The 27,357-nt window shown below is 49.0% G+C and overlaps 3 protein-coding genes and 1 pseudogene across 5 annotated transcripts; 2 read left to right on the top strand and 2 right to left on the bottom strand.

Annotated features, from left to right (window-relative positions):
- Positions 1-1,354: 1,354 nt before the first annotated feature.
- Positions 1,355-5,399, bottom strand: Hspa1a (heat shock protein family A (Hsp70) member 1A). Its single transcript, NM_031971.2, has one exon. The coding sequence runs from the start codon at positions 4,150-4,152 to the stop codon at positions 2,227-2,229; it is 1,926 nt and encodes a 641-aa protein (NP_114177.2). The 5' UTR covers positions 4,153-5,399; the 3' UTR covers positions 1,355-2,226.
- Positions 4,932-11,659, top strand: Hspa1l (heat shock protein family A (Hsp70) member 1 like). Its single transcript, NM_212546.4, has 2 exons — positions 4,932-5,079; positions 9,176-11,659. The coding sequence occupies exon 2, from the start codon at positions 9,189-9,191 to the stop codon at positions 11,112-11,114; it is 1,926 nt and encodes a 641-aa protein (NP_997711.1). The 5' UTR covers positions 4,932-5,079; positions 9,176-9,188; the 3' UTR covers positions 11,115-11,659.
- Positions 11,660-11,856: 197 nt separating this feature from the next.
- Lsm2 (LSM2 homolog, U6 small nuclear RNA and mRNA degradation associated) lies at positions 11,857-17,035 on the top strand. 3 transcript variants are annotated; one of them, NM_001165922.1, is made up of 5 exons: positions 13,285-13,492; positions 14,023-14,090; positions 16,294-16,324; positions 16,409-16,468; positions 16,569-17,035. In NM_001165922.1, the coding sequence occupies exons 1-5, from the start codon at positions 13,490-13,492 to the stop codon at positions 16,692-16,694; spliced, it is 288 nt and encodes a 95-aa protein (NP_001159394.1). In that variant the 5' UTR covers positions 13,285-13,489; the 3' UTR covers positions 16,695-17,035. The 3 variants fall into 3 exon arrangements, with proteins under 3 accessions (XP_063135576.1, NP_001159394.1, NP_001004073.1); NM_001004073.1 differs by lacking the exon at positions 13,285-13,492 and adding an exon at positions 13,662-13,772; XM_063279506.1 differs by lacking the exons at positions 14,023-14,090; positions 16,569-17,035 and having other exon boundaries at positions 11,857-13,492.
- Rpl13-ps1 (ribosomal protein L13, pseudogene 1) lies at positions 20,800-21,042 on the bottom strand (annotated as a pseudogene).

The following is a 27,357-nucleotide window of genomic DNA, read 5'->3' as shown; positions in this document are numbered from 1 at the left end:
GTTGAGGCCTGAACCCAGAGCTCGTTGGTGAACATGAGGTTCTCACAAAGCAGCTACGTCTCCAGCCCTTAACTTTAAACGAACTCAGACGAGGGGCGGTGAGTTGGCCCAGCCTGAGATGTGAGAGAACCCATCTCAAAAAACCTAGCAACAAAACCAGGAACCCGGGCTTAGGATGTTCGACAGTGAAACAGTTGCCGAGCATCTGCAGGCTCTACGCTCGATTCCCAGCATAGTAAACCACATGAAGTAAACCTGCTGGGCTAAGTGTTAGAGTTGGCCTCAAGTCCCACACCACGTACAAAGCAGAAACCCAGCCAACCAAACTTTATAAGGCAGGTGTGGCATAGTAATCCACACCTAGAATCCAATACTTGGGAGGCTTAAGGCAGTGAGACTCCCAAACTCAAGCCCAGACTGGTCTACAAGAGACCTTGTTTCAAGCAGGTTGAAAAAAAATTAAATTAGAAATCTTGCACGTAATCTCATGGGTTCGTGAGGCCTGACTGACGGGTTTAGCCTCAACCTCAAAACATCACAAGTAGACCGTGAGGACCCATGGCACGCTTCAGTAGCTAAAGGTGCTTGCTGCCTTCAGACTTCAGCTTCACCCCCAGGATGAACCCAGAGGGTGCAAAGAGAGAACTTCCTTTTATAGAGGTCCTCCGACCACTGCTTGTGTGCCCGGGCATGTGCGGGCTCCACAGAGTGGTCCCGATCCTGCATGTGTGCCTTGATGTGTACACACCCCACACAATGCTTCCCCGATCTCTGTATGTGTGCCCTGCTATGTGAATGCCCCACACCCCCAGTGGTCCTCTGTCCCCTGAATGTGTGCCTTGGCATGTGCACACCCCACACAGTGGTCCCCTGATCCCTGCATGCGTGTCCTGGCATGTACACCCCCTCATACATAATTGCAGTAAAGAGGAAGAGTAGGGTGGTACCCTTAGTCTGGGCTGTCAGTTCTCACTTTTGAAGATCATCCACAGCCTCCTTTATTTCACCGCCCCACCCACCACCTCCACCTCCTTTCTTTCTTTCTTCTTCTTCTTCTTCTTCTTCTTCTTCTTCTTCTTCTTCTTCTTCTTCTTCTTCTTCTTCTTCTTTCTTCTTCTTCTCCTCCTTTTTTTTCAGAGCTGGGGACTGAACCCAGGGACTTGCGCTTTCTAGGCAAGCGCTCTACCACTGAGCTAAATCCCCAACCCCACCGCCCCACCTCCTTAAGTGAGCTCCCCACCACCTCTCCTGAAGCCATTTTTATATCATCCCTGCCACCCTGCCAGGGGCCTGAATCTCTAGACCTCCAGACTCAAGCCTCTCCCTGACTTCCCTGAGAATTTATCCCGGATCCTCTGCACTGTACTAGACCTCAGCCCCGGACTGGTTGTTATTTGCTCTGACTGCTTTCATTTTTCTCACACAAGCAGATCCCAATGCAAAGTCCCTGGGTGCTCCCCACCCCATCTTACCATAAAATGTCAGTCAAGCGTAGTCCAATCTGTAAGACATACACAGCAATTCCTGACCTCAAAAGACAACAGACACAAGACCTGGCAAGTTCTTTTGAAGTTTATTTTCAAATAGCCAGTAAAAATTGACCTGAGTTCAGGATGGTTATGTAAAAACAAAAAACGTGAACTAACAGTGGTGGTGTAAACTCATCTCCGAGTTCACACACTGGGGAACAAGTGCAACGGCCAGGCAAGATTATACAGGGAAGGAGAACAAGAGTCTCAGCCTTAGGTGAGCCACCATGCAAGGAAAGCAACAGAGTGTCAAACGGGAGAAGCAACAGAGTCTCAGCTTTCAGTGATCCACCGGTGGCCCCTGAGCTCCTGACTTAACAGTGCCTCAACACTGTCGCCCAGGGGAGAGTCCAAACACAAAGGAACTCAACAGTGTCCTGGTGTTTTTGTAACACACCTCTTGCTATATCAATATAGCTCTGACTGTCCTGCAAAAGAAATAACTTCGGGGGGGGGGGCAGTGCTGACTTGAAGGCAGGAAATTATATCTATTGCAAAGACACACTCCCAGTACTAATTTACTGGGAATGCAAAGCACACGTGAAATTCCACAGAGTAAATGGAAGGCAGTTTGCTTAAACCTAGGACTTGATTGCAGACCGAACGAAGGAGTTAATGTCCTAAACGACAATAACCCAAAGTCCTCAAGGCCACCCATCTGTCTCCTAGATCACACCTGGAGCGCCAGAAAGAGCCTCTAATCCACCTCCTCGATGGTGGGCCCCGACCCAGAGCCTCCCTTGGGCGCCTGGGCCCCGAAGCCCCCAGCCCCGGGAGCACCCGCACCCTGATACAGCCCGCTGATGATCGGGTTGCACACCCGCTCCAGCTCCTCCCGCTTGTGCACGAACTCCTCTTTCTCAGCCAGCGTGTTAGAGTCCAGCCAGGAGATGACCTCCTGGCACTTGTCCAGCACCTTCTTCTTGTCAGCCTCGCTGATCTTGCCCTTGAGACCCTCGTCCTCCACGGCGCTCTTCATGTTGAAGGCATAGGACTCGAGCGCATTCTTGGCAGCCACCCTCTCGCGCTGCACCTCGTCCTCCGCCTTGTAGCGCTCGGCCTCCTGCACCATGCGCTCGATCTCCTCCTTGCTCAGGCGGCCCTTGTCGTTGGTGATGGTGATCTTGTTGGCCTTGCCGGTGCTCTTGTCAGTGGCCGTGACGTTCAGGATGCCGTTGGCGTCGATGTCGAAGGTCACCTCGATCTGGGGCACGCCCCTGGGAGCCGGCGGGATGCCGCTCAACTCGAAGCGCCCCAGCAGGTTGTTGTCGCGCGTCATGGCCCTCTCGCCCTCGTACACCTGGATCAGCACCCCGGGCTGGTTGTCCGAGTAGGTGGTGAAGGTCTGCGTCTGCTTGGTGGGGATGGTGGAGTTGCGCTTGATGAGCGCCGTCATCACGCCGCCCGCGGTCTCCAGACCCAGCGACAGCGGCGCCACGTCCAGCAGCAGCAGGTCCTGCACGTTCTCCGACTTGTCCCCCATCAGGATGGCCGCCTGCACCGCCGCCCCGTAGGCCACCGCCTCGTCCGGATTGATGCTCTTGTTCAGGTCGCGCCCGTTGAAGAAGTCCTGCAGCAGCTTCTGCACCTTGGGGATGCGCGTCGAGCCGCCCACCAGCACCAGGTCGTGGATCTGCGCCTTGTCCAGCTTGGCGTCGCGCAGGGCCTTCTCCACGGGCTCCAGCGTGCCGCGGAACAGGTCCGAGCACAGCTCCTCGAACCGCGCCCGCGTGATGGACGTGTAGAAGTCGATGCCCTCGAACAGAGAGTCGATCTCCAGGCTGGCCTGGGTGCTGGACGACAGCGTCCTCTTGGCCCTCTCGCACGCCGTGCGCAGTCGCCGCACCGCGCGCTTGTTCTGGCTGATGTCCTTCTTGTGCTTCCTCTTGAACTCCTCCACGAAGTGGCTCACCAGCCGGTTGTCGAAGTCCTCCCCGCCCAGGTGCGTGTCGCCCGCCGTGGCCTTCACCTCGAAGATGCCGTCGTCGATCGTCAGGATGGACACGTCGAACGTGCCGCCCCCCAGGTCGAAGATGAGCACGTTGCGCTCGCCCTTGCCGGTCCGGTCCAGCCCGTAGGCGATGGCGGCCGCCGTGGGCTCGTTGATGATCCGCAGCACGTTCAGACCCGCGATCACGCCCGCGTCCTTGGTGGCCTGCCGCTGCGAGTCGTTGAAGTAGGCGGGCACGGTGATCACCGCGTTGGTCACCGGGTGGCCCAGGTACGCCTCGGCGATCTCCTTCATCTTGGTCAGCACCATGGACGAGATCTCCTCCGGGTAGAACGACCGGTTCTCGCCCTTGTAGTTCACCTGCACCTTGGGCTTGTCGCCGTCGTTCACCACCTGGAAGGGCCAGTGCTTCATGTCCGACTGCACCACCGGGTCGCCGAACTTGCGGCCGATCAGCCGCTTCGCGTCGAACACGGTGTTCTGCGGGTTCAGCGCCACCTGGTTCTTGGCGGCGTCCCCGATGAGCCGCTCGGTGTCGGTGAAGGCCACGTAGCTGGGGGTCGTGCGGTTGCCCTGGTCGTTGGCGATGATCTCCACCTTGCCGTGCTGGAACACGCCCACGCACGAGTAGGTGGTGCCCAGGTCGATGCCGATCGCTGTTTTCTTGGCCATGTCGCCGCTCTCTGCTTCTGGAAGGTTGCGCTTGGCGGCGGGGATGCTCTGGGGAAGGGTGCGCTCCGCTGGGGGATGCTCTGGAGAAGGTTGCGCTTCGCGGTGGGGATGCTCTGGGAGAGGCTGGTCTTGCCCGAGGTTCTGGAACGCGCCGCTTGCTCCGCTTCTCTGCTTCTCTGCGAGTGGAACCAGAAACTGATTCTGTCAGATTAAGAGGAGGAATCTGGTGTCCTGCGCGCCGCCCTGCGCCTTTAAGGAGCCTCCTCCGGCCCCGCCCACCCTCCCATGGGCCAATCAGCGAGCGGGAGGAGGCCTTGGGGCCAGGAATCTTCCAGCAGTTTCGCGTCGGGTGGAGCTTCCCCGCCTCCTTTGAGTAATAGGAGTTGAGGGTTCCGCCCCTGTTCAGAACTCTCCAGACAGATCTGGGGTTAGCTGGAAAGGACGGATTCCTGTGGGGGAGGGTGGCGGGACCTGCTGGTGCTGCTGTTGACACTGTTGCTATGGCGACGCATTACTGAGGCCTGAGTGGAATGGACAGGAAAGGTCACTGCTAGCTCCGTGTTGTGGACAGTTGGTTGTGATTTGTGGGGGTTCGCAGACTCGCACAGTTCTGATTATGGGGCTCGAGTTAAGGGTTATAACTTCCCCTTCCTAGCCTTGGGAGACCCAAGGGAGGTGCCTGGGGGCGTGTCCGGTGACGTGACCCCCCTCCAGCCGCGTTACAATGGCAGTGCTAACTCTGACCTCATGGACTTATTTAGGAATCAGAGGATCTGTCCCAGAAGAGGCTCAAAGTTGCCGGGAGGGGCGGGGTGGGGGGTGGGGGGAACCCCAGTTGCTCAGTTTGGATGTTCCTGGAGCTCCCCACTCGTAGGGGCTCAGCGACTTCAAATTTTCCAAACTGGATCGAAGGCGTAGAGATTCCAGGTGAGCCTGGAATTCCAGTTGGTTCTTATTTAATGGGCCAAGAATTTTCTTAGGTTTGATTGATTTACAGACGTGGTCTAGTGGAAGCCACCATCCTTAGGTCTCCTCTTGGCTCTCCACACAGGAACCCCAGTTTTAATTCTGGATTTGGGTGTTGGCAACCAAGAAAAAATGGGGTTGGGCTCTTGAGGGACATTAGTGGCTGAAATTAGTCTGAGCTGAAATCGGAGGCAGACAAGACCTTTTTGAATATGGTATTGATGGTCGAAGAGAGGAGTTACAATCGAGAGAAAGATAGAAACTCAGAGAAGGATGCCTGGGATCCCAGAACTCTGGATTTTCAGACAGGATGTCTGCGGGGGTTGGGGGAGGAGCGGGGGGGGGGGGGTGGGGACGGACGACGACGAGAAGACTTTGTCTTAAAAATAAATAGAAAAACTTCCTGTCCAGCCCTACTCAGAAAAGTTAGAAAAGTTAACTGGGGCCGTCTGGTGGGCTCAAGCCTCTAATTCCAACAATCAGCAGTGGAGACAGAGGATTGATTGCCTGAGCTACATAGTGAGATCCCTGCTTTTTTTTTTTTTTTTTTAAGGTTTGTTGTACGTGTCTGGGGGGAGGGGGAGGGGAATCCTAACAGCCACCCTTCCTCAGAGTGAGCTAAATTACTCCACCATAGATTGCTAAGGAAGGCAACCTCGTCTGAAGAAAGACTAGTGCTTGTCTTCTTAAAGAAATGGTTTGTGTCTGTGTGTGTCAGTGTGCTTTGTGTCATGCTGTGCAAATGCCTCCAGAGACTAGAAGAGGCTGTCTCATCCCCTGGAACTGGAGTAAGGGGCCTGCCGTCGTGAGCTGCCCACTGACTGTGTGGGAACTGAGCTCAGGTTCTCTGGAAGAGCAGAAGCACTTAACTGCTGCCATCGCTTAGGCCCCCTGATAACGCCTCAAGGAGTTCAGAACGCAATCTTAGGAGACAGGTAGACAGGTGTGGTCCCACAGTAAAGCATATCATTGTCATGAAAACAGTAGAGTTGATCTAGGCCCTGTCTGAAATGGAGGATATAAACCCACTTTCCTTCCACCCCAGGAGTAGCTGAGAACACTGTTGTCTAATGTCCATGTAAGTGCTTTGCTATGAAAGCCTGGTCTCTCTCTCTCTCTCTCTCTCTCTCTCTCTCTCTCTCTCTCTCTCTCCCCCTCTGTGTGTGTGTGTGTGTGTGTGTGTATGTGTGTGTGTGTGTGTGTGTACCTATGCTAACAGCATCATTCACAATGGCCAAGAAGGGGAAGTCACCTGGTGTCTATGAAGAGAAGGTCCCATAAGGAAGGAGTCAGGGATACATAAAAACGAACATCGTTTAGTTCTGGAAGTACAGAAATAGGCAAGCTCATGAGTAAGAACTAAGGACAGTTATGTTGAGTGAAATAAGGCCATCCACAGGCTGAAGAGATGGCTCAGTGGTTAAAAGCACAGACTGTTCTTCCAGAGGTCATGAGTTCAATTCCCAGCACCCACATGGTGGCTCACAACCATCTGTAACAGGATTTGATGTCCTCTTCTGGTGTGTCTGAAGACAGAAACAGTGTACTCATATACATAAAACAAATAAATCTTTTTTTAAAAAAGGGCCAGCCGGGGTTGGGGGATTTAGCTCAGTGGTAGAGCACTTGCCTAGCAATCGCAAGGCCCTGGGTTCAGTCCCCAGCTCCGAAAAAAAAAAAAGAAAAAAGGGCCAGCCAAACTAGACAAATGTAGTATGATTCCAATTGTATGGGCTACTAAGGGTAGACAAATCCACAGAGACAAACATCCAGCAAACAGTCCACTCATGCTGAGGAAGCCCAGCCAAGGTTAGCGTAGGCCCTACTCCCAGCATCACCCTGACCTAGAAAGTATGAGACCCATCTTGAGAAGAATTCCTATTATAATGAGTCTCTTTCAAAACAAACAGAGGCAAAGTTCATTATGGACTTAAAGATTTTAGTCAAGTCTATTGGGGCAAGGTTCAGACTAAACAGCCAATGAGTTTGGCAGTGGAAGGAGGCCTGTGGACGCTTTGCCTCCTGTATCAGGTTGTTGTTTGACCAGCCCTTCTTAAGGTATGACATCTGTTAGAGAAGAAACACTGTAGAAGACAGAGATGATCCTGAAACAGACATTTGGGAGAGTTGGGGGCGGGGTGCAGGGCGCAGGAGGGTCTCAGGATCTGTGCTGAGTTCAATGAAAGCATCCCCACGCTGAGGATATGTTAGCTCCGAGGTATAGCCCTTGCCTAGACTGCCCGAAGCCTTAGCTTCTGCCCCCAGCAGACAAAGAGACAAAACCAGAACCAATCCCAAAGAATAAAGTAAAAAGTGAGCAGAGAGAAGTTTTGACAGTGTTTGGTACTTTTCCAAGCTGCAAACTCAAAATGTATCAAGCACCCAACGCCTCTGATGTCGAGACTTTGTAACACCTTTCCCTAGTAGCTTCCCTGTCTCTTAGAAGGGAAAGCATGGAGTCGTAGGCTGTAGGAGACAGCTCAGACAGTGGTTGTTAGGAAAACCAGCCTGGCGTGGTGACTCATGCCTGTGACCTTGGCACTTGGAAGGCTAAGAGGGATGAAGAGCAGCACCTTTGAAGCTAGCCTGGGATACATGGTGATTTCCAGGCCAACCTCTTGGCCCACAGAGAGAATCATAAAAAAAAAAAAAAAAAAAGAAGCAACCCAAAAAACAACCTCCCAAGACGCTATGGAGTGGTTAAAGTGTTTGTTGTGTAAGCATGGGGGACCTGAGTTCAATTCCCAGAACCCACACAATAGAACCACAAACCAGCGTGCTGGCATCCAGCTGGGATCACAGTCCAAGCTCACTGCAACTGACCGGGTTTTCAGGCCAGTTGCATATCTGGCATTACTATTCCTAACCTACTGTCTTTGTTCACTGATCCAAGAGTATAAATGAACCTCAAACGGTTTTTAATATTTCATTGTTGAAGCCTTAGATAAAAACTTAAATCAAGGGGGCTGGGGATTTAGCTCAGTGGTAGAGCGCTTACCTGGGAAGCGCAAGGCCCTGGGTTCGGTCCCCAGCTCCGAAAAAAAGAACCAAAAAAAAAAAAAAAAAAAAAAACTTAAATCAATAAACTAAAGTGTTAATCATACCTCTAAAATCAATAACATATTCAGTGATGATTTTGAATAAATTTAGCACCTACATATTAAAAAAAAAAAAAGAGGCCCTATTTCAACAAGGTGATTGGCAGGTGAATGATACCCAGGGTTGGCCGCTTGAATCCACATGTTCATGCGCACACCCCCCATACACCACAACAACAGCCACAAAGACATTTGCAAGCTCTCTGTGTAGGAATCCATATGGTGGCTTACAACTGTCTGCAACTCCAGCCCCCCCCCGGGAATCTGACACCTACTCCCGACCTCCTAGGGCTCACACATAGACAAACACAAAACATTCAGAAGATTAAAAGAATAAACTGAGGGCTAGAGAGGGTTCAGCCATTAAGAGCACATCTGTTTTTACAAGAATCCTGGATTTAGGGGCTGGGGATTTAGCTCAGTGGTAGAGCGCTTACCTAGGAAGCGCAAGGCCCTGGGTTCGGTCCCCAGCTCAGAAAAAAAGAACCAAAAAAAAAAAAAAAAAGAATCCTGGATTTAGTTCCTGGCACCCACCCATGCTGTACAGATCCCAAGTGTAACTTCAGCTCCAAGGGCATCCCATACCTCTGACCTCCACAGGTACCTGCACTCATGCATATATCCATACAGACATACATGCGCACACACAAATATTAAAAATAAATCTTGAGGGGTTGGGGATTTAGCTCAGTGGTAGAGCACTTGCCTAGCAAGGGCAAGGCCCTGGGTTCGGTCCTCAGCTCCGGAAAAAAAAAATCTTGAAGAAAACGGATCAATAGACAACTTGAGTTTTATTTATTTCTTTTCTTTTCTTTTTTTGGGAGCTGGGGACCGAACCCAGGGCCTTGTGCTTGCGAGGCAAGTGCTCTACCACTGAGCTAAATCCCCAACCCCTTGAGTTTTATTTTTAAAAAACCCCCACTACCTTAAATACGATTTTACATCTCCTTTCTCCACAGGCCTCGGAAAACCATGGCTGCTAATAAAGGAATGGCCATAGGCATCGACCTGGGCACCACCTACTCGTGCGTGGGCGTGTTCCAGCACGGCAAGGTGGAGATCATCGCCAACGACCAGGGCAACCGCACGACCCCAAGCTACGTGGCCTTCACCGACACCGAGCGGCTCATCGGGGACGCCGCCAAGAACCAGGTGGCCATGAATCCCCAGAACACTGTTTTTGACGCCAAACGTCTAATTGGCAGGAAGTTTAATGATCCCGTCGTGCAGTCGGATATGAAGCTGTGGCCATTTCAAGTGATCAATGAAGCGGGCAAGCCTAAGGTGCTGGTGTCCTACAAAGGAGAGAAGAAAGCCTTCTACCCGGAGGAGATCTCGTCCATGGTGCTGACCAAGATGAAGGAGACTGCAGAGGCTTTTTTGGGCCACAGTGTCACCAACGCTGTGATCACCGTGCCAGCCTATTTCAATGACTCCCAGAGACAGGCCACTAAAGATGCAGGGGTCATCGCAGGACTCAACGTGCTGCGAATCATCAATGAGCCCACAGCGGCGGCCATCGCCTACGGCTTGGATAAAGGAAGTCACGGAGAGCGGCACGTGCTCATCTTCGACCTGGGGGGCGGCACGTTCGACGTGTCCATCCTGACGATCGACGACGGCATCTTCGAGGTGAAGGCCACGGCGGGCGACACGCACCTGGGCGGGGAGGACTTCGACAACCGGCTGGTGAGCCACTTCGTGGAGGAGTTCAAGAGGAAGCACAAGAAGGACATCAGCCAGAACAAGCGCGCGGTGCGGCGTCTGCGCACGGCGTGCGAGAGGGCCAAGAGGACGCTGTCGTCCAGCACCCAGGCCAACCTGGAGATCGACTCTCTGTACGAGGGCATCGACTTCTACACGTCCATCACGCGGGCGCGGTTCGAGGAGCTGTGTGCAGACCTATTTAGAGGCACGCTTGAGCCCGTGGAGAAGTCTCTCCGGGACGCCAAGATGGACAAGGCTAAAATCCATGACATTGTTCTAGTAGGGGGCTCTACCCGCATCCCAAAGGTGCAAAAGCTGCTTCAAGACTACTTTAATGGACGGGATCTCAACAAGAGTATCAATCCCGATGAGGCGGTGGCGTACGGAGCTGCAGTCCAGGCAGCTATTTTAATGGGCGACAAATCTGAAAAAGTACAGGATTTGCTTTTGTTGGACGTAGCTCCCCTGTCTCTAGGATTGGAGACAGCCGGGGGTGTGATGACTGTTCTGATCAAGCGCAACTCCACCATCCCCACCAAGCAGACGCAGATCTTCACCACCTACTCGGACAACCAGCCCGGGGTGCTGATCCAGGTGTACGAGGGCGAGAGGGCCATGACGCGCGACAACAACCTCCTGGGGCGCTTTGACCTGACTGGAATACCCCCTGCACCTAGGGGTGTGCCCCAGATCGAGGTGACCTTCGACATCGACGCCAACGGGATTCTCAACGTCACAGCCATGGACAAGAGCACCGGCAAGGCCAACAAGATCACCATCACCAACGACAAGGGCCGCTTGAGCAAGGAGGAGATCGAGCGCATGGTGCAAGAGGCCGAGCGGTACAAGGCCGAGGACGAGGGCCAGAGGGAGAAGATCGCTGCCAAAAATGCCTTAGAATCGTATGCCTTTAACATGAAGAGCGCTGTAGGCGATGAGGGTCTGAAGGACAAGATCAGCGAGTCTGATAAAAAGAAAATACTGGATAAATGCAGTGAGGTCCTTTCCTGGCTGGAGGCCAACCAGCTGGCGGAGAAAGAAGAGTTCGATCATAAAAGAAAAGAGCTGGAAAACATGTGCAACCCTATCATCACAAAGCTGTACCAGAGCGGCTGCACAGGGCCCACCTGCGCGCCAGGGTATACACCCGGCAGGGCTGCCACAGGCCCCACCATTGAGGAAGTAGATTAGCCTTTCCCAGAAAGGCAGGGTGCTAGGGTGCCTCTAGGCGACATTTATTCACCTCCCAACATCACTGTGATTCTTGAACTGACTGGACTTGAGCCTAAGTCACCATCCTTTGGGATCTGATGCAGAACCCACGGACTCCGCCTTTCCACGCCCCCACCCTCTGATCTATGATCCTGAACTGGATCTTTAGCACAACCAGGCCCCTCTTTGAGCCTCGTGAAGAATTTGGATGTCTGTTATTTATCATCCACACCCCGCCTTTCACCTCCCTGTGTGGATGGTTATTTGTCTCTCAGTAAATTTGTTCCCAAAGGAAACGTCTGTCACTTTTCGATTTGTTTAGTCGAGGGCCTTACTGTATATGTCTAGCTGACCTGACGCTTACCGCATTGGCCAATTTGGTCCTTAACTTGCAGCAATCCTCCTGTCTCTGCCACCTGAATTTCGAGATTACGGACCTGCACCATCATGCCCAACTTGTGATTTTTTTTTTTTGGGAGGCAGGGTTTCTTGAAGCCTAGGTTAGCCTAGAACATTCTATACACAAGGGATCTGTTCTTCCCTTACCCAGCTCACCTCCTGGTATCTAAGCTGTCCATGTTCCTTGAGAATGAGGAAAGGAGAGCTCACAGAGAACATGCATTTTCTTTTTTTAAAGATTTATTTATTATATATGAGTACACTGTAGCTGTCTTCACACACACCAGAAGAGTGCATCGGATCACATTACAGATGGTTGTGAGCCACCGTGTGGTTGCCGGGAATTGAACTCAAGACCTCTGGAAGAGCAGTCAGCTCTCTTAAACGCTGAGCCACCTCTCCAGCCCATGGACGTGCATTTTCTGTTTGTGAGTCCATTGTGAGTGTTTAACTTGATAAGGGCAAAGTACTTGAATTTGTGTAAGTTGAGCATATCCAACAATTTTTTTTTTGGTTTTGAGGCAGGTCTGCCTCAAATGTCTTTCGTTCATGCTGCCTACATGACTGGAATTACAGAACGTTACACCTGCCAGGAAAAATATTTTCTAATTCTCAGGCACCCTGAGCCCATAGGAAGCAGCTGCTAAATGTACTGACTGCTTCTAACCAGTGACAGCCTCTTTTAGATTCAGGTGTTAAAGTTTCTGTTGAAACTCGGTAACATCTTGCTTGGTAATCATGATGGATCCAGCTCTGAACACAGTGATGTGCACAGGTGGAGTGGGGTAGGTAGGACAGAGAGGGAAGACACATCTTAGGGTCTTGCTGGCAAGTCAGTCTAGCTGAATGAACCTGTCCATTCCAGGATCAGTGGCAGATCCTGTCTCAGAAAATGAGATGGCTAAGTCGTTAAGGACATATGTTGCTCTTCGGCAGGACCAGGGTTTGATTCCCAGCACCCGTATGGTGGCTAACAACTATAACTCCAGAGGATCCAACACACTCTTTTAGTGTCTGGGAACACTGCACATGTGGTACACAGATATACGTGCAAGGAAAAACTCACACATATAAAATTTTAAAATATTAAGTAAGTGGAAAGAACAGCCAGCATTCATCTCTGGCCTACACAGGCAGGCATGCTCCAAGCTTCACCCAGACCCCCAGGAAACCGACTTTTTTGGTATCATGCAATCAGCAGGCCTAGTCTCTCAGAATTCTCACCTGTGTACCATGACTGCCTTGCACCAACAGCCAGCCTCGAGAAGACAAAATAGCAAGTGTTTTCCTATTTATCCAGACATGATATCTACAGAAGCTATAACCTAGCAACTTCCCATTTAATTACTAGTAAAAATAATACGGCTGGAGAGATGGCTCAGCGGTTAAGAGCACTGACTGCTCTTCCAGAGGTCCTGTGTTCAAATCCCAGAAACCACACGGTGGCTCACAACCATCTGTAATGGGATCTGATGCCCTCTCCTGGTGTGTCAGAAGACAGCTACAATGTACTTATATATAATAACTCAATCTTTTTTAAAAGAATATGCAAGTCATAATTTTCTCAATCTTCCCAATAATTCTCAGTAGAAAGCGTAGAGTATGAGCAAGTCACCCGGCACAGAGAAGAATCTAAAAAATTATCAGGGAGGCGAACTACATCCAACGCGCAGCTGCTATGGCCCACGCACGCGCTCGGGAGGGAGGAGTTCCTTGGGAGGAAGTGGGAGACAGGAAGTCCCGCCCTCCTCCCGGTTTGGCGGTCCTCTCTGCTCTGCCCTACTCCGCTCCCTTTGAGCCCAGATTCAGCCGCGGTTTTCGCGGTTCCCCTTGCGCCTGCGTGATCCTGTCCTGCCTCACGCGCGGGCTCGTGCTCCGGCTCCCGCCCTGCCTCCGGCCCGCAGTCCCCGGCGCCTTCCTTCGCGGTCCAGGCCGCCCCTCGTGGCGCCAGCACCATGGTGGGTACCGTGACGTCAAAAGGGAGCGCCGCCGCCCGCGGCGGGCGGTTCGAACTGTTCGGGTCTTGGTTGCGCTCTAGTGTTTGTTGCCTTGGGCTGTAGCTAAGCCCTAGGGTTTTCCTTACAACCTCAGGGCCCACACCCTGTGTGAGGAGACTGCTTGGAACCAATGGTTTTTTTGGGGAAACTTCCAGCAAGTCCAAGAGAAAGCCCACGGGCGCCGGGGGAGAACGGAAAGCTAGTCTTGCATTTCCGTGCTGGAGATCAGGATTTTGTGAGGGTGCGGTTGGGAAGCGGTCTCGAGCAGGGAGGTGGTCGATTCGGAGAGTGGGTTCTGGCATCGAGGGGTGCAGCGCAGTTATTGTCTCTCTGTGGCCCCAGGAATTGCAGTCTCTGTTAACGGATTGTTGATGGTGGTGAAATTTTGAGAACTACTAGGTGGGGCCAAAAGGACTGGTATTTCAAATGCCGTCACGGGTTCCTCCTCCCTGTCCCTTTTCATGTGATAGTTCCTCCCTCTTTTCCAATAGCTCTTCTACTCCTTTTTCAAGTCCCTTGTGGGCAAGGATGTAGTCGTGGAACTCAAGAATGATCTGAGGTAGGTCTTTATTTCAGCGAGTTGGTGGAAGGTGGGAGGTGCCTGGTGTCCTGATCGTTTTCGTGGTTGTTGTTCACAAAGCTATTTTAGAGCAGAGGGGCAAAACACAGAAGAAATATCTTGTGTCTTGAGTGTAAAGATTAGTTTAAGAGTGAGCCTGGTGCTGTGGCACATGCGTGTAATCCCAACGCTGATGCAGAATTGTGAATTCAAGGACAGTTTGGTCTACATATGTCCAGGGCCAGCCAGAGTTACACAGTGAGATACAGTTAAGTAACATGTATGTGCAGTCCTGGATGTCCCGGAACACACAGATCCGCCTGCCTCTGTCTCCTGAGTGCTAGGATTTGCCCTGCTGTATCATTTGCTCTTAACCATTCAGGAGTGGATTAAATGCTGTATCACTGGAAAGATGTTTATGGCTTCTTGTCACATCATCCATTAGAGTCTACTTTCTTTTTTTGTTTGTTTGTTTGTTTATTATACATAAGTACATTGTAGCTGACTTCAGAAACACCAAAAGAGGGCATCAGATCTCATTATAGTTGGTTGTGAGCCACCATGTGGTTGCTGGGATTGAACTCTGGACCTCTGGAAGAGCAGTCAGTGCTCTTAACCATTGAGCCATCTCTCCAGCCCCTAGAGTCTACTTACTTTCTTTCTTTCTTTCTTTCTTTCTTTCTTTCTTTCTTTCTTTCTTTTTTCTTTTCTTTTGTTCGGGGCTGGGTACTGAACCCAGGGCCTTGCGCTTGCTAGGCAAGCGCTCTACCACTGAGCTAAATCCCTAATTCTAGAGTCTACTTTCTTAATAGTGCTTAGAAAATTATAGGTGTCACTGATGTCTATTTTTTTTTTCATGTACTGGATGGGCATGCTCAACAGGTGAACTTCATTTCCAGCCCTCGTGTTTCTTTTTAAAATCCTTTTATTTGTAGACTCTTGAAACCTTTGAGCACAGGTCAGTGCTTGAGAGCCTTGATTCTAAGACAGAACGTGGTGTTGACAAGCAGGATGGTTATGGCCAGTGTGGGCAAGTGAGAGGCTGGCCCAGGCCGGGGTGGAGAGTAGCTAAGACTTTTTCTAGTCTAAAAGTCAGACCACACAAGTGTTCTTCCACAGAGCAGTGGGGGTTCGTAGAATGTAGAGAGTGAAGAAGTAAAATGCAGGATCTGGGGTTGTTAATTAAAATTTTAATTCCTCTGCACCTCCGTGCAGTGGGTAAATATAAGATGGGTAACATGGTGTGGGAGCAGTGGCTTTGATAACTGTACTCAGGACTAGAGGGTGGGGGAGTGTAGCATTAATAATAGTTAATTTCAGCTGCCATGTATATGTAGGTCTCTGGCTCCAAAGCATAAATGTTTACAAGTAACAGCTATTGGAGCTGCAGAGATGGCTTGGTGCTTTAAAAAGAGCTTGCTGCTCTTCCAGAGAAATAGAGTTCAGTTCCCGGCAGCTACATTAGGTGATTGACAACAGTTTGTTGGGCTGAATACAACTCCTTAGAACTCTGGCTTCAATGGATCTGATGCCCTCTTCTGGTCTCTGTGGGTAACTACATGCACATACACACAAATAGTAAAAATCAGTATTTAAAAATAATGGATGTTTCTGGGAGTCGTGCAGATCAGGGCTGACATTCCAGTTCATTTGTGTAAGTTTTGGTACCTTACATGACCTCTCATAAGTCCTGGATGATACTACTTTGAAAGGTGATTAGCTGAGTGGTTGATGGCTGTTCATCCCTTAAACCTTTAAACCTAGCCCTCAGGAGGCAGGGGCAAGGGCAGGGGCAGGGGGGAGTTTGAAGCCTGCCTTATCTACAGAGCTAGTTCTAGAACCCCACAGGGAAACCCAGTGGGCAATGGCCATGAGTAGTGCTCCTAGCTGTAGTTCTAGAACTTCAGAAGTGGAGGTAGGAATGCCAGAAGTTGGAGGCCAGCCTGGGCCAAGTGAGAACCTGTCTTAAAGTGGAAATACTAATATTAAATGGAGCATAGGCCCGGCCTGACTACGAGCTTCTGATGTGTTGGTGTGAGGACAGACTGAGTCTGAGGTGCTTTATCATTTCCACCTCAGAACTTACAGGGGCTGCCTGCTGGCTTCAGGGCCTAGAGTTCCTCCCCCCTTGTCACTGTAGTTCTGATTTTCCCTCTGCTGATTCCAGCATAAATGAATGCTTCTCTCCTCTTTGCTCCCACAGCATCTGTGGAACCCTGCACTCTGTGGACCAGGTGAGATACAGTAAAGGGGAAGGAAAGGAGACAGTGAGGGTGGATTGAGTCTCTAGGGTTAATGATGATGTCCCTCTTTCTTAGTACCTCAATATCAAACTAACCGACATCAGTGTCACAGACCCTGAAAAATATCCTCACATGGTGAGTTGGGGCTGGTGAGGGAGAGGAAGACGTTAGAGCAAAAGGCCCCGGGTGGCTGGAGGGCGCACTTTAATGGACGTGCTTCATTCTTTGTCTCCAGTTATCCGTCAAGAACTGCTTCATCAGGGGCTCGGTTGTCCGCTACGTGCAGCTGCCAGCAGACGAGGTGGACACACAGCTGTTGCAGGATGCAGCAAGGAAGGAAGCCCTTCAGCAGAAACAGTGATGGCGCCTTTCCCCTCCCCTCACTTCCCCATCGGTGACCCATAACTTGATGTCCAACCGAGGACAAGACACCCCTGCCCAATACTCAGTGTGTTTTGTTTTGTTAATGATTGTTTTTTCTTTTTAACTGAATGGATGAGAGAGAATTCCTCTGTGGAGAAGGGAGGGTGAGAGAGCCAGGACCTGCAGGATGTTCCTGGAGCGGCTCCCAGTCTGCACCTCCTTCTCACCTTCCCTGGAGATGGGAGCTGCAGCCTAGGCCCTTCCATGGTGACATGTAATACATTTGAGGGATGGAAAGATCTGTCCCGCATCGGGAATAAAACTTATGATGCAAACTGAATTCCTGCTTTGTTGCGTTTTAGACAGGGACTTGGGAAAGGATGTTGAATTCACCTCCCCTCCAACACTCTACATTCCTCTTCCTCCTCTCCAACCAGGAGTCCAGCCCCGTTCAGCAGCATTGTGCACTTCTGCCCTAAAGCTTGTAATTGGATAGGTTAAGGTGCCATTACCAACTCTGAGTGGCTCCTGCGGGTTCTGTAGGCATAACATTTTTGCAGCCTCTCTAGCCCACCACCCACCAGAGGCAGTGGAAGAGAAAGCTTAATAGGTGATGGGGGAAGTGGATCAGTTTAGCAGTAGTTCTTTGGAGGTGAGCTCAATCTTTATCAGCAGTTCAGTCAGCAAATACCAAATGTGAAGCTGCAGCTGCAGCCCTTCCTCTTAGCCAGCAGACACCATGCACAAGCTTAGCTTGAACGAGCACTCGTTCAATCCTGAAGAAACCACAAGGCTTGCCAACCAGCCTTGGGCCACCAAAGCACCAAGAAACCACAGGAACCTCAGAAGCAGTTCCTGGGTGAGTTTCTCTGAGTGGCAGTGTCACCACAGCGGAGCTGAACAATGCTATATAAGGTGAACCAATACATACCTGTCGCTAGCGAAGAATGGTGAGGCAGAGCAAACCAAACCAATCCTCCTATTCCCCCTACCTGTGGGGTCATATTTATACTCCTTTATCACACGTCTTTTTATGTGTCTGCTTTAGCAAGATTTCCTTTCACCTGTGTGTCCAGGAGAACATCATCTGACATAACTGACTTTCCAAAGAAACCAGACATTTCCACTTCAGCCACCTCAGAAGCAAACTCCAGTTGGAGGTTCTTCGATGTCCGCCATCTTAGAGGTCGTTTTGGGGTGCTGCCAGGAGCTCTGGCGTGAAAAGCCTTATGCTGTTAGAACATCTTAAATGCCATAATCTAGATCTCTGAAGTGTTTCAAGACTATACAGCCTATCTGACTAGGCAAACTGCTTGTTTCCAGCTGTTTACTTTGAAAACACCTACAGGAGGCTAAGGAACTCTCATTTCTGTAATTAGCTAAACCAGTGCTTCTCAGGAGCACAGTTTGACTGCTCGCTAACTTGCCTTTCTTAATTATCCTGAACAGGGTGTGATAGAGTAGGATTCAAGGATTTTAGGTTTACACTGGATTTTTAAACGAGTTGCAATGCCCTAAAGAGTGGAGACGTGGGCTGGAGAGGTGTCTCAGAGGTTAAGAGCACTGTCTGCTCTTCCAGAGGTCCTGAGTTCAATTCCCAGCAACCACATGGTGGCTCACAACCATCTGTAATCAGGTCTGGTGCCCTCTTCTGGCCTGTAGTTGCATCCATGCAGGCAGAAAGCTGTATGATGTATACATAATAAATAAATGTTTAAAAAAAAAAAGTGGAGACGTATACACAAAATGATACGATAAGATCTTGAGTGTACATTGATACACAAAAGTGCATGCCCATTGGGTTCGGTCCCCAGCTCCGAAAAAAAAGAACCAAAAAAAAAAAAAAAAGTGCATGCCCATAGAGAAATAGTTGGCTTACTGGTGCTTTTTAATTTAAAAGCAGATTCAACAGTCTACCCTTTTATCCTATCATTCCTGTATCCCCCATTTTCTTTTCATCCCCTCCCGGCCCCCTTCCCACTAACACTAAGTAGGAGAGAAAAGAGGAAAGGAGAGATCTCTGAATCTCGTCTTTACTGGGTTTCCTGGTTGACCAAGACCATTAACCACTTGTTACCAAACCCCCCTTAGACAATGGCAAATACCCATCACCCAGCAAATGACCCAAAACCACCCATCTCACCTCTCGGGAGTGGGGACATTGTTCTCTTAAAATTACTTCCTGCTATCTGAAGTTAACAGCATTACACAAAACAATAATGAGACTCCAGCCCGTACTGAGGCTGAAGCAGCTTTATGCTTTCTCAGGCTGCTTTCATAGCATTCTAGGACATCCCAAACCGTGGGCAGTTCTCAGGTCAAAGACAAAGTAATCTGGCGAAGAGTAAACCAGGAGACCACATGAAAGAGTAATTAAGCAAAGTAGAAAGCAAAAGGATCACACCGGGAAACAATTCAGCAAATTAGTACACAAAGCCCCAGGTGGCTGTTTCTGAAGTTCTTAGCTGAGCCGGGACTTCTTTGTCCAAGCCCAGTGACAAATGCCAAATTCCTAGAAGCAGCACCAAAAGCTCTCAACGGGGGACGTTAAGAAAATTGGGATATTAGTCAAGCCTGTGAGAACTAGTTGTGTCATTTGTGATCCAGTCTCTGTGTGATTGGGAAAGAACAAGGCTTAAGTGCTGGCTGGTCCAGTCTGTGAGGCTGGACCACCTCAGCCATTTGGAAGTTTTCCTGGATACAGACTTGAGGAAACAATTATTGAGGCCATCTGTGAAGCTGGATCCCCATGGGCTACTTGTCTTGTCTTCACTGGGGTCTAGTCTTTTTGATCTGAAAACAAACTCTTAAAGGTAATATTTGTCTCTGCACTGACATATGTATGTGTGCGCAAATCAGCCAAAGGTGGTTGGTCTTTGAGCGGGTGAAAGGCGTCAAACTTTATAATTCTGTTTGGATTCTATGACCTGTAATATAAATTTCCATCCATGCCATATGAAAGGGTGGCACGCAGTTTAATTCCCAAGGACTCTGGAGCCAACAAGCCATGCAGAGACCTTTCTAAGCCACTCTCAGGCTCAGGTTCCCATGTAGAGTCATTCATGTAACCTGTTTTGTTGTTCTTTTGTTCTTTTGAGAGGTTTCTTTCTTCACGTCCATAGCCAAGATTTCCAGGTCCCCCCCCCCCCCCCGGCCAAATCTAATCTTCATTAATTCTGAAGGAACCAGCAGTTTTTCATTCCTGTTGGAACAAAGGCATAGTCTCTCTTCCAACACGTTTCCTGCCTTCCATTCTGAAGTTAACACATCTGTCTTGTTAGGGTTTCCACTGCTGTGAAGAGATACCATGACCAAAGCAGCTCTTATCAAAACGGCAAAACAAAACATTTAATCGGGGCTGGCTTACAGTTTCAGAGGTTCAGTCCATTATCATCACGGTGGGACGCATGGCAGCGTCCAGGCAGGCATGGTGCAGGAGGAGCTGAGATCTACATCTTGATCTGAAGGCAGCCAGGACATTGTCTTCTGCAGGCAGCCAGGCTGAGGTCTCCGTTCCCCATTGGGTGAAGACTGAGCACTAGGAGACCTCAAAGTGTACAGTGACACTTCCTACAAGGCCACACCTCCTAACAGTGCCCCTTCCCATGGACCAAGCATACCCAAACCACTGCATCATCTTTTTTTGTTTGTTTGTTTATGGAAAATTTATTACAACTCTCCAACCGCGCATTACTTTTTCTTCTCAACGTCTGGCTCTGCAGCTCCTTTCGCCCTCTTTGCTCGGATGCCGAAGAGCCGGGCATTGGCTTGGGCCATGCGAAGGCTGGCGAAAGCCTTAAAGTTCTTTTCCACTTCTGTGATGGCCCTGGCCTTCTCCTTTTTGTACACATTACTGATGGGCATCACAGGTCCTGTTAGCTGCGTGGCCAGTTTAAGTTCTTCAGCAGAACTGTCTCCCTTCTTCGGAGCAGAAGGCTTCTTGGGGAAACGTAGGAGCTTGGAGCGGTGCTGCTTCAGGCGCTGCACGTTGGCCTGCAGTGGTTCAGTGGACTTGTTTCTCTTCCTTGGCTCCACAGAGATAACGATGGCGCGTGCCATTTTCTTGTGGATACCAGCCACCCTGAGTTCCTCCAGGCTGAATTCCCTGCCAGCCGGGACCTAACTGTAGGGCACCTCACGATGGGCCTGATGGGACGGGACGTGGGGCGAGGGGCGATGCGGTGCGCTTTCGCCTGCCGGGCCTTGCATCTGCGGATCTTGCGTCCTGGCCGGTAGAACCAAGGGTCCACTCGCTGCTGCCGATCCTTGTGGAAGTGGGGCTTGAGGATCATGCCATTCCGGCTGGGCGCCATGGCTGCCTCCTGTACAGGAGAACGGCAGAGCGGTGTAACATCTTTAAAACACATGAGCTGGATTAATTCAATAGTTCTTTTCCACATTCCAGTGTCTCTCAGAAGATGTTGGTTTTTTTTTTTTTTTTTTTGTTGTTGTTGTTAAACTTAATAAAGTACTATGTAATCTATCACTGGAGCCTGCTGTTCCTTCCTGTTTATTAAGCCATCTCTTCTAAAGTATGATAACATCTTTGTATAACTGCTTGCCACGTGGGGTTGTGTGGTATGGCTGTAATATGTTGTAATACGCAAAGACGGTTTCATTTTACTAGAGACATGCGCTGGAGCAATGTCAGCCCTAATCTTTACAGCTCCCCCCCGCCCCCACAATAGGCATAACCTCTACTAAGTGTGGAACTCCGGAGTCAGCCTTCTTCACCTTCGAGCAGTGGCCTATTGAAATCCTCAGTGTGTGTCTATGGTACGGGACACATAACTTAATTTTCTAAACTCTGGAAAAATGAAACTCATTTGCCAGATTTCTTTCTTTTTTTCTTTTTGGTACCTTTTGGGTTCCTTCTTGTAGGCAATGGAGTTTGGTTATACAAAGAACAAGTAGGTCATTTTCTTATAATTTTCTTGGCTTTGTTACCAAGTGATAGAAAATTCTTTAAACCTTGGCTGTTAGCATGGAGTTTTGTTTTTTTGTTTTTTTTTCTTTTTCTTTTTTTCGGAGCTGGGGACCGAACCCAGGGCCTTGCGGTTGCTAGGCAAGCGCTCTACCACTGAGCCAAATCCCCAACCCCCCCCCCCTTTTTTTTTCTTAATGAAATTAAGCTTCCCCTACAATTCCTATCAAGAGCTGGTCACTGCCATCATTCCCTGGTGCTTGAGAGTCCAGCAGTTTCAATATTAAAAAAACTCTGCGTGTTGAGAGTAACTGTATGAGGAGATGCAGGACTGTCTAATGATTACATAGGAATGGCACACAGCTCTGATTTTTTAATTGAATCATAAGGGCTCTGAGCCATTTATTTCTCCTGATTTATAACCTGCCTTTTCTGACTTATTTACATGAGTATAGAATGTAGGGACTCCAGAAACCGGTGTCCCTTTTACTGTTCGAGGGAGAATCCAATTAATACTTTTTGAAAACGGAAGTTGCTTGCTTTGGGGACATTTATTGTTAATTTCTCTATAACTGTTCACTTTCTGCCCATAATGAGGTGATTTCGGCATCAATAAAAGGTACCACGATTTCTGTCTATTCCTGCTAATTGACAAAAGTCTCATTTTTCCTTTCAGAATCAATTAAGAAAACTTTCCCTCTTAGGCCTTTAGTATTTTTACTGTTTGTGTGCTAACGATATAGATTCTAAGACATTACCTTCTCTCTGCCTGAGAATTCCTGTGGAGAATGAGTAGCAGGCAAAATAACTAAAATTCAGTTCAGCTTTGGAACCTAACCACGTGTGTATCCTGTCAGTTCTTTTGTACCAGAGCCAATGCCTTTTCAGCTCTGACTAATAACTTTCCTGGACTATTTACGTCTTAATCACCTTGTAAGGTTTGAAATAAATTACTTAATTAATCTCTGTGGGCCTTAGCCATCTCATATCTCCCAACAATTTTTGAAATTCACTAAGTTTACAATTGATCATCTCCTGATTGGTACTTACCATGGTTGAATTTTCTGTAGAACTATTTTATATCCTAGATGATTAGTACCATCTCCTCTGTATTTTTTCCAGAAGCAAATTGTAGTCACCAACAAGGCAAAATTCTTTTTACTTCATCAATTTTTTAAAAATGATTTATTTACTCTTAATGTGTGAGTACACTGTTAATCCCTTCAGACACACCAGAAGAGGGCACTGCACCCCATTCCAGATGGTTGTGAGCCACCAGGTGGTGCTGGGATTTGAACTCAGGACCTCTGGAAGAGCAGTCAGTGCTCTTAACCACTGAGCCACCTCTCCAGCCCCTAGTTTGTCAGTTTTTTGAAGATAGGTCCATCTGAATTAGCAAGTCACATATCCAATTTTAGATTGAAGAAACTGTTAGGAGTTATTTCCCACAGTTCCTGTATAAAATATTGTCACGATGTCCAGCTGTTTAATATTCTTTGTGGTAAGGCTTCCCAATTATATCCCTTTATTGGACAACTATTTTTTGGGGGGGTTCTTTTTTTCGGAGCTGGGGACCGAACCCAGGGCCTTGCGCTTCCTAGGCAAGTGCTCTACAACTGAGCTAAATTCCCAACCCCGACAACTATTTTTTTTAATATTTATTTATTTATTATGTATATATCATACAGCTTTCTGCCTGCATGTAATGCACATGCAGGCCAGAAGAGGGCACCAAACCTGATTATAGATGGTTGTGAGCCACCATGTGGTTGCTGGGAATTGAACTCAGGACCTGTGGAAGAGCAGACAGTGTTCTTAACCACTGAGCCATCTCTCCAGCCCCTGGACAACTATTATTATTATGAGTGGGTACCGAGAAAGCGAACCTTTCCCTGTCCTGCTCCTGTAAAGGGAAAAGTCTCCACCCCGATGGTGAAGTCTGGATGGCGGCAGCTGTTGTGGCTCCAGCAGATCCAAGGGGAATGGTTAGTCCTGTTCCTGCTAGAAAGGGATGAGTGTCTTGTCTCTGACTGTAGCAGAGTTTGTAGCAACAGTGCTGTCTTCTCTTCCTCCTAGAGATAAACCTGCGGAATAGTCACGACAGGGCTACAAAAGGCCGTGTGTGTGTGTGTGTGTGTGTGTGTGTGTGTGTGTGTGTGTGTGTCTATGCAGAGAGTTTTCTTTCCTTTATACCAAAGGAAGGAGGGGGACAATGCACAAGTCAAGGCAGTAACACCCTGGCTGGCAGCACATCAAGGTCTGTTGGTATGGGCCTAGGAGAAAGGCAGAGAGCAGGACAGATACTTGATCAAACAGGAGAATGTCCAGAGGGTCTGGACAGCTGTCATTTCTTTTGGTTGCTGTTATCACAGAAGTATTTGTGGGTCCTGCAGCAAGGAGGAGGTGGGTGCTAGAGGCATAAAAGAAACAGTGGGAAGCTTTTAGGTGGTCAACGGGAGGAAGCCAGCAACAGATTGGACGTATCGAGTCCAGGACACTGTTGATCTCAGTTGTTCCTCTTTTCCTGTGGAACAATGTTATGATACGTTAACGCAGGCTTGGCTCTGGGTACGAGGAGGTATGCAAGACCGCAGCAGGATACCTAGCAAGAAATGATAGAACTGTCCAACACCCCCGTATGCCAGCAATCATGCCAAGGGTCTTCTGCATTGCCCAGAAGGCAGATTTCCCCTTTCTGTGATTAGTGTGACCTTCAGTAAACCCCTCTTCCAGCTTGTAGGTGTAGAACCAGTATACCCCCACAAACATCAACATCCTTGAGATGGCTCTTCTTGTCGCAAAGGAAAACAATCATCCAGGACATGGCTGGCACTTGGGTATTTCACAATCCGTGTGGACTTCTGGCATTCCTGCTAGTGAGCAGTCTAGTGTCCGGACAGATTCCTCCCCTGATATGTTTCCCTGACAATAAAACCACCAGAGCATAGGGGGCAGGGGCAGGGCTAGCCATAACATTGGTGCTAAGCAGAGTAAAAATAACCATGAGAATGAAAGAGAAGCCTTTGGGGGTGCAGGGTTGGGTAGGGGAGGGAACAGATGTGTCATTGGGCTGTGTCATTGAAGGCATAAATATCATTCCAGGTGACCTGGTTGTACTTTGTTGGGTGTCTGTGCCACTTCCTCTTTGATTTCTCTGTGACCTGATCGACAACAGAGGTTTTTGACAGAAGGGGTCATGTTGGATATTGCGGGCTGGTACCCAGACAGGGCAAGGCTGGTCCTGTGGGAAGACGCAAACAAATCCCCTCCTTACCATTAATGGGGAGTGAGGCTCCTTCTAACACCCATCTAAGCAGGTCCCTCCATCTGACCAGAATGGGTAGTATACGTGGTGGTTGACTCCGGTGATGGACAATGGGGAGTTCGTCTTGGGTGGCGTAGACGTTGAACACGTTCAGTGTGAATGATGTCAGGTTTAATTGAGTGTTCTGTGGTTGGGAACCTTGTGTTTAATTTTCCTAGAGTGTTTGATGTGTTTGTTTTTTCAATGACCGCTTGGCCCTGAGGGTCGTGTGGGACACCAGTATGGCGGATGATTTTCCAAGTCTTGCGAAGATTTTGGGATTGATGTCTCCTGAAAGCTGGTCTGTTATCAGGTTTGATATGGAGAGGGTCCCCCATAACGGCGAAAGTGGAGAACACGTGATTAATCAGATTTTTTAAAATGGGAACAGGTATCAATGGTGAGGAATACAAACTTTCGTGTTCCAATTGATGGGATGTGGGTGATGTCAGTCTGCCAGAAGGCACTAGCCTCAGGACATCTGGGGTTGGTGCCCAATTGTTGTACAGCAGGGGTGCGAATTAGGGAGGCCCAGGAGGAGGAAGTCTTGAGAACGTGTTTAAGGTGTTTCATAGGGGTATTGGGGAATTTCAACTGTAGCCCTGTCAGGGTTATTTGCTGATAGATAGTTCTTTAGTGGTGAGGGGTGAAATAGTAAAGGCCCCAGTTGTGGTGATCTTATTGGCTAAGGAGTTACCATGAGAGAGCAGTCCGGGAAGGATGAGTGTGACCGTATTTGGCTGATAAAAATGGGACATGTTTGTTTTTGGTTTTTTGGGTTTTTTTTTTCGGAGCTGGGGACCAAACCCAGGGCCTTGCGCTTGCTAGGCAAGCGCTCTACCACTGAGCTAAATCCCCAACTCCAGGACATGTTCTTGTTTGAATTATTTTTGAACGTTTTTATTAACATGGGAGAAAGAGGGTTACCACTGAGTCTGACAGAGGAGCAGGCTAGCCAGGGGAGAGGAGGCTGACCACAATTACTATCAGGCAGTGACGTAGGTAATAAAGAAGGCAGTGAGATCCCAGGATATAAAGAGCCCATTGGCTCAGTCATCTGATTTATGGCTCTTAAATCTGCTTTTGGCCTCCATTCTTCAAATTCCTTTTTTTAAAAACAAACATAGAGGAATTCATGGGCTGGGGGATTCTTCAATGTGTTAAGCATTTCGCTGCTCCTGTACCATCTGTAATTTGTTCTCATGCCGTAGGCCTTTGTTCTCCCACATAGGTTTGTCAGCCATTTTAAAGGTAGGGCAGTTGGCACCTTTGAAAAGACAATACCGTTGGGGATTTAGCTCAGTGGTAGAGCGCTTGCCTAGCAAGCTCAAGGCCCTGGGTTCGGTCCCCAGCTCCGAGAAAAAAAAAGAAAGAAAAAAAAGAAAAGCCATTACCTGTTGTGTCCTGCCTGTGGAAAACCTGAACAGTCTGGGCCTGTTCTTTTTTTTTTTTTTTTTCGGAGCTGGGGACCGAACCCAGGGCCTTGCGCTTCCTAGGTAAGCGCTCTACCACTGAGCTAAATCCCCAGCCCCTCTGGGCCTGTTCTTGATAACACTTTCCAATAATTCTTTTCAGGAGCATTTTTTTTTTAGACTTATTTACTCTATGTACGTGAGTACACTGTCACTGTCTTCAGACACACAGAAGAGGGCACTGGATCCCATTACAGATGGTTGTGAGCCACCATGTGGTTGCTGGGAATTGAACTCAGGACCTCTGGAAGAGCAGACAGTGCTCTAACCACTGAACTTTCTCTCCAGCCCTCAGAAGCATTTTTTTTTTTTTTTTTGGTTCTTTTTTCGGAGCTGGGGACCGAACCCAGGGCCTTGCGCTTGCTAGGCAAGCGCTCTACCTCTGAGCTAAATCCCCAACCCCAGAAGCATTTTTATTTAATGGTTTATTTCTGAGGTTGAAGGGAAGCTAATCCGTGTCTTCCGTTGCTGTAGCATATCACGTCCCCATATCACAGCTCTTAGCCACACGCGGCTTGAATTTTTCTATCTGATCCTCTGGTCCTACACACGTAAGCTTCTCACGCTTTGTTTTACCTGGGATAATGTCCCAAACCCTAGAACTGAATTATCTACCTCCTGAAAAGGCCAGGTCTTGATGAAATCATTGTTACGTCTGCTTTTGTTCTACCCAGTCCTCAATTTCAATATCATCTATAAATCCTTTAATTTTGGCCTCTGACCATCTATAGCAGTCTGTCAAATCCATGTTTTCTGGTCTCTTGTGAGTTTTCTGTCTTATCTCCTGGAGCCACTCTGACGTTGACAGCTGGGCTATCGTTGACTAAATCTGGGACAGTTGAGCTTAACTGCTCTGTAGAGGAGTTTCCTGGCCTGAAATGGTTCACTTGAGTTTAATACAGGGGCCAGGGAAAAGTTCCCTAGGGTCTGTCTGTCCATCCTGCTGCAAAGACTGGAAGTC

Source organism: Rattus norvegicus, chromosome 20 (genome assembly GCF_036323735.1).
Source record: "Rattus norvegicus strain BN/NHsdMcwi chromosome 20, GRCr8, whole genome shotgun sequence".
Classification (NCBI taxonomy): Eukaryota; Metazoa; Chordata; class Mammalia; order Rodentia; family Muridae; genus Rattus; species Rattus norvegicus.
This window is presented reverse-complemented; position numbering and strand designations above follow the sequence as displayed.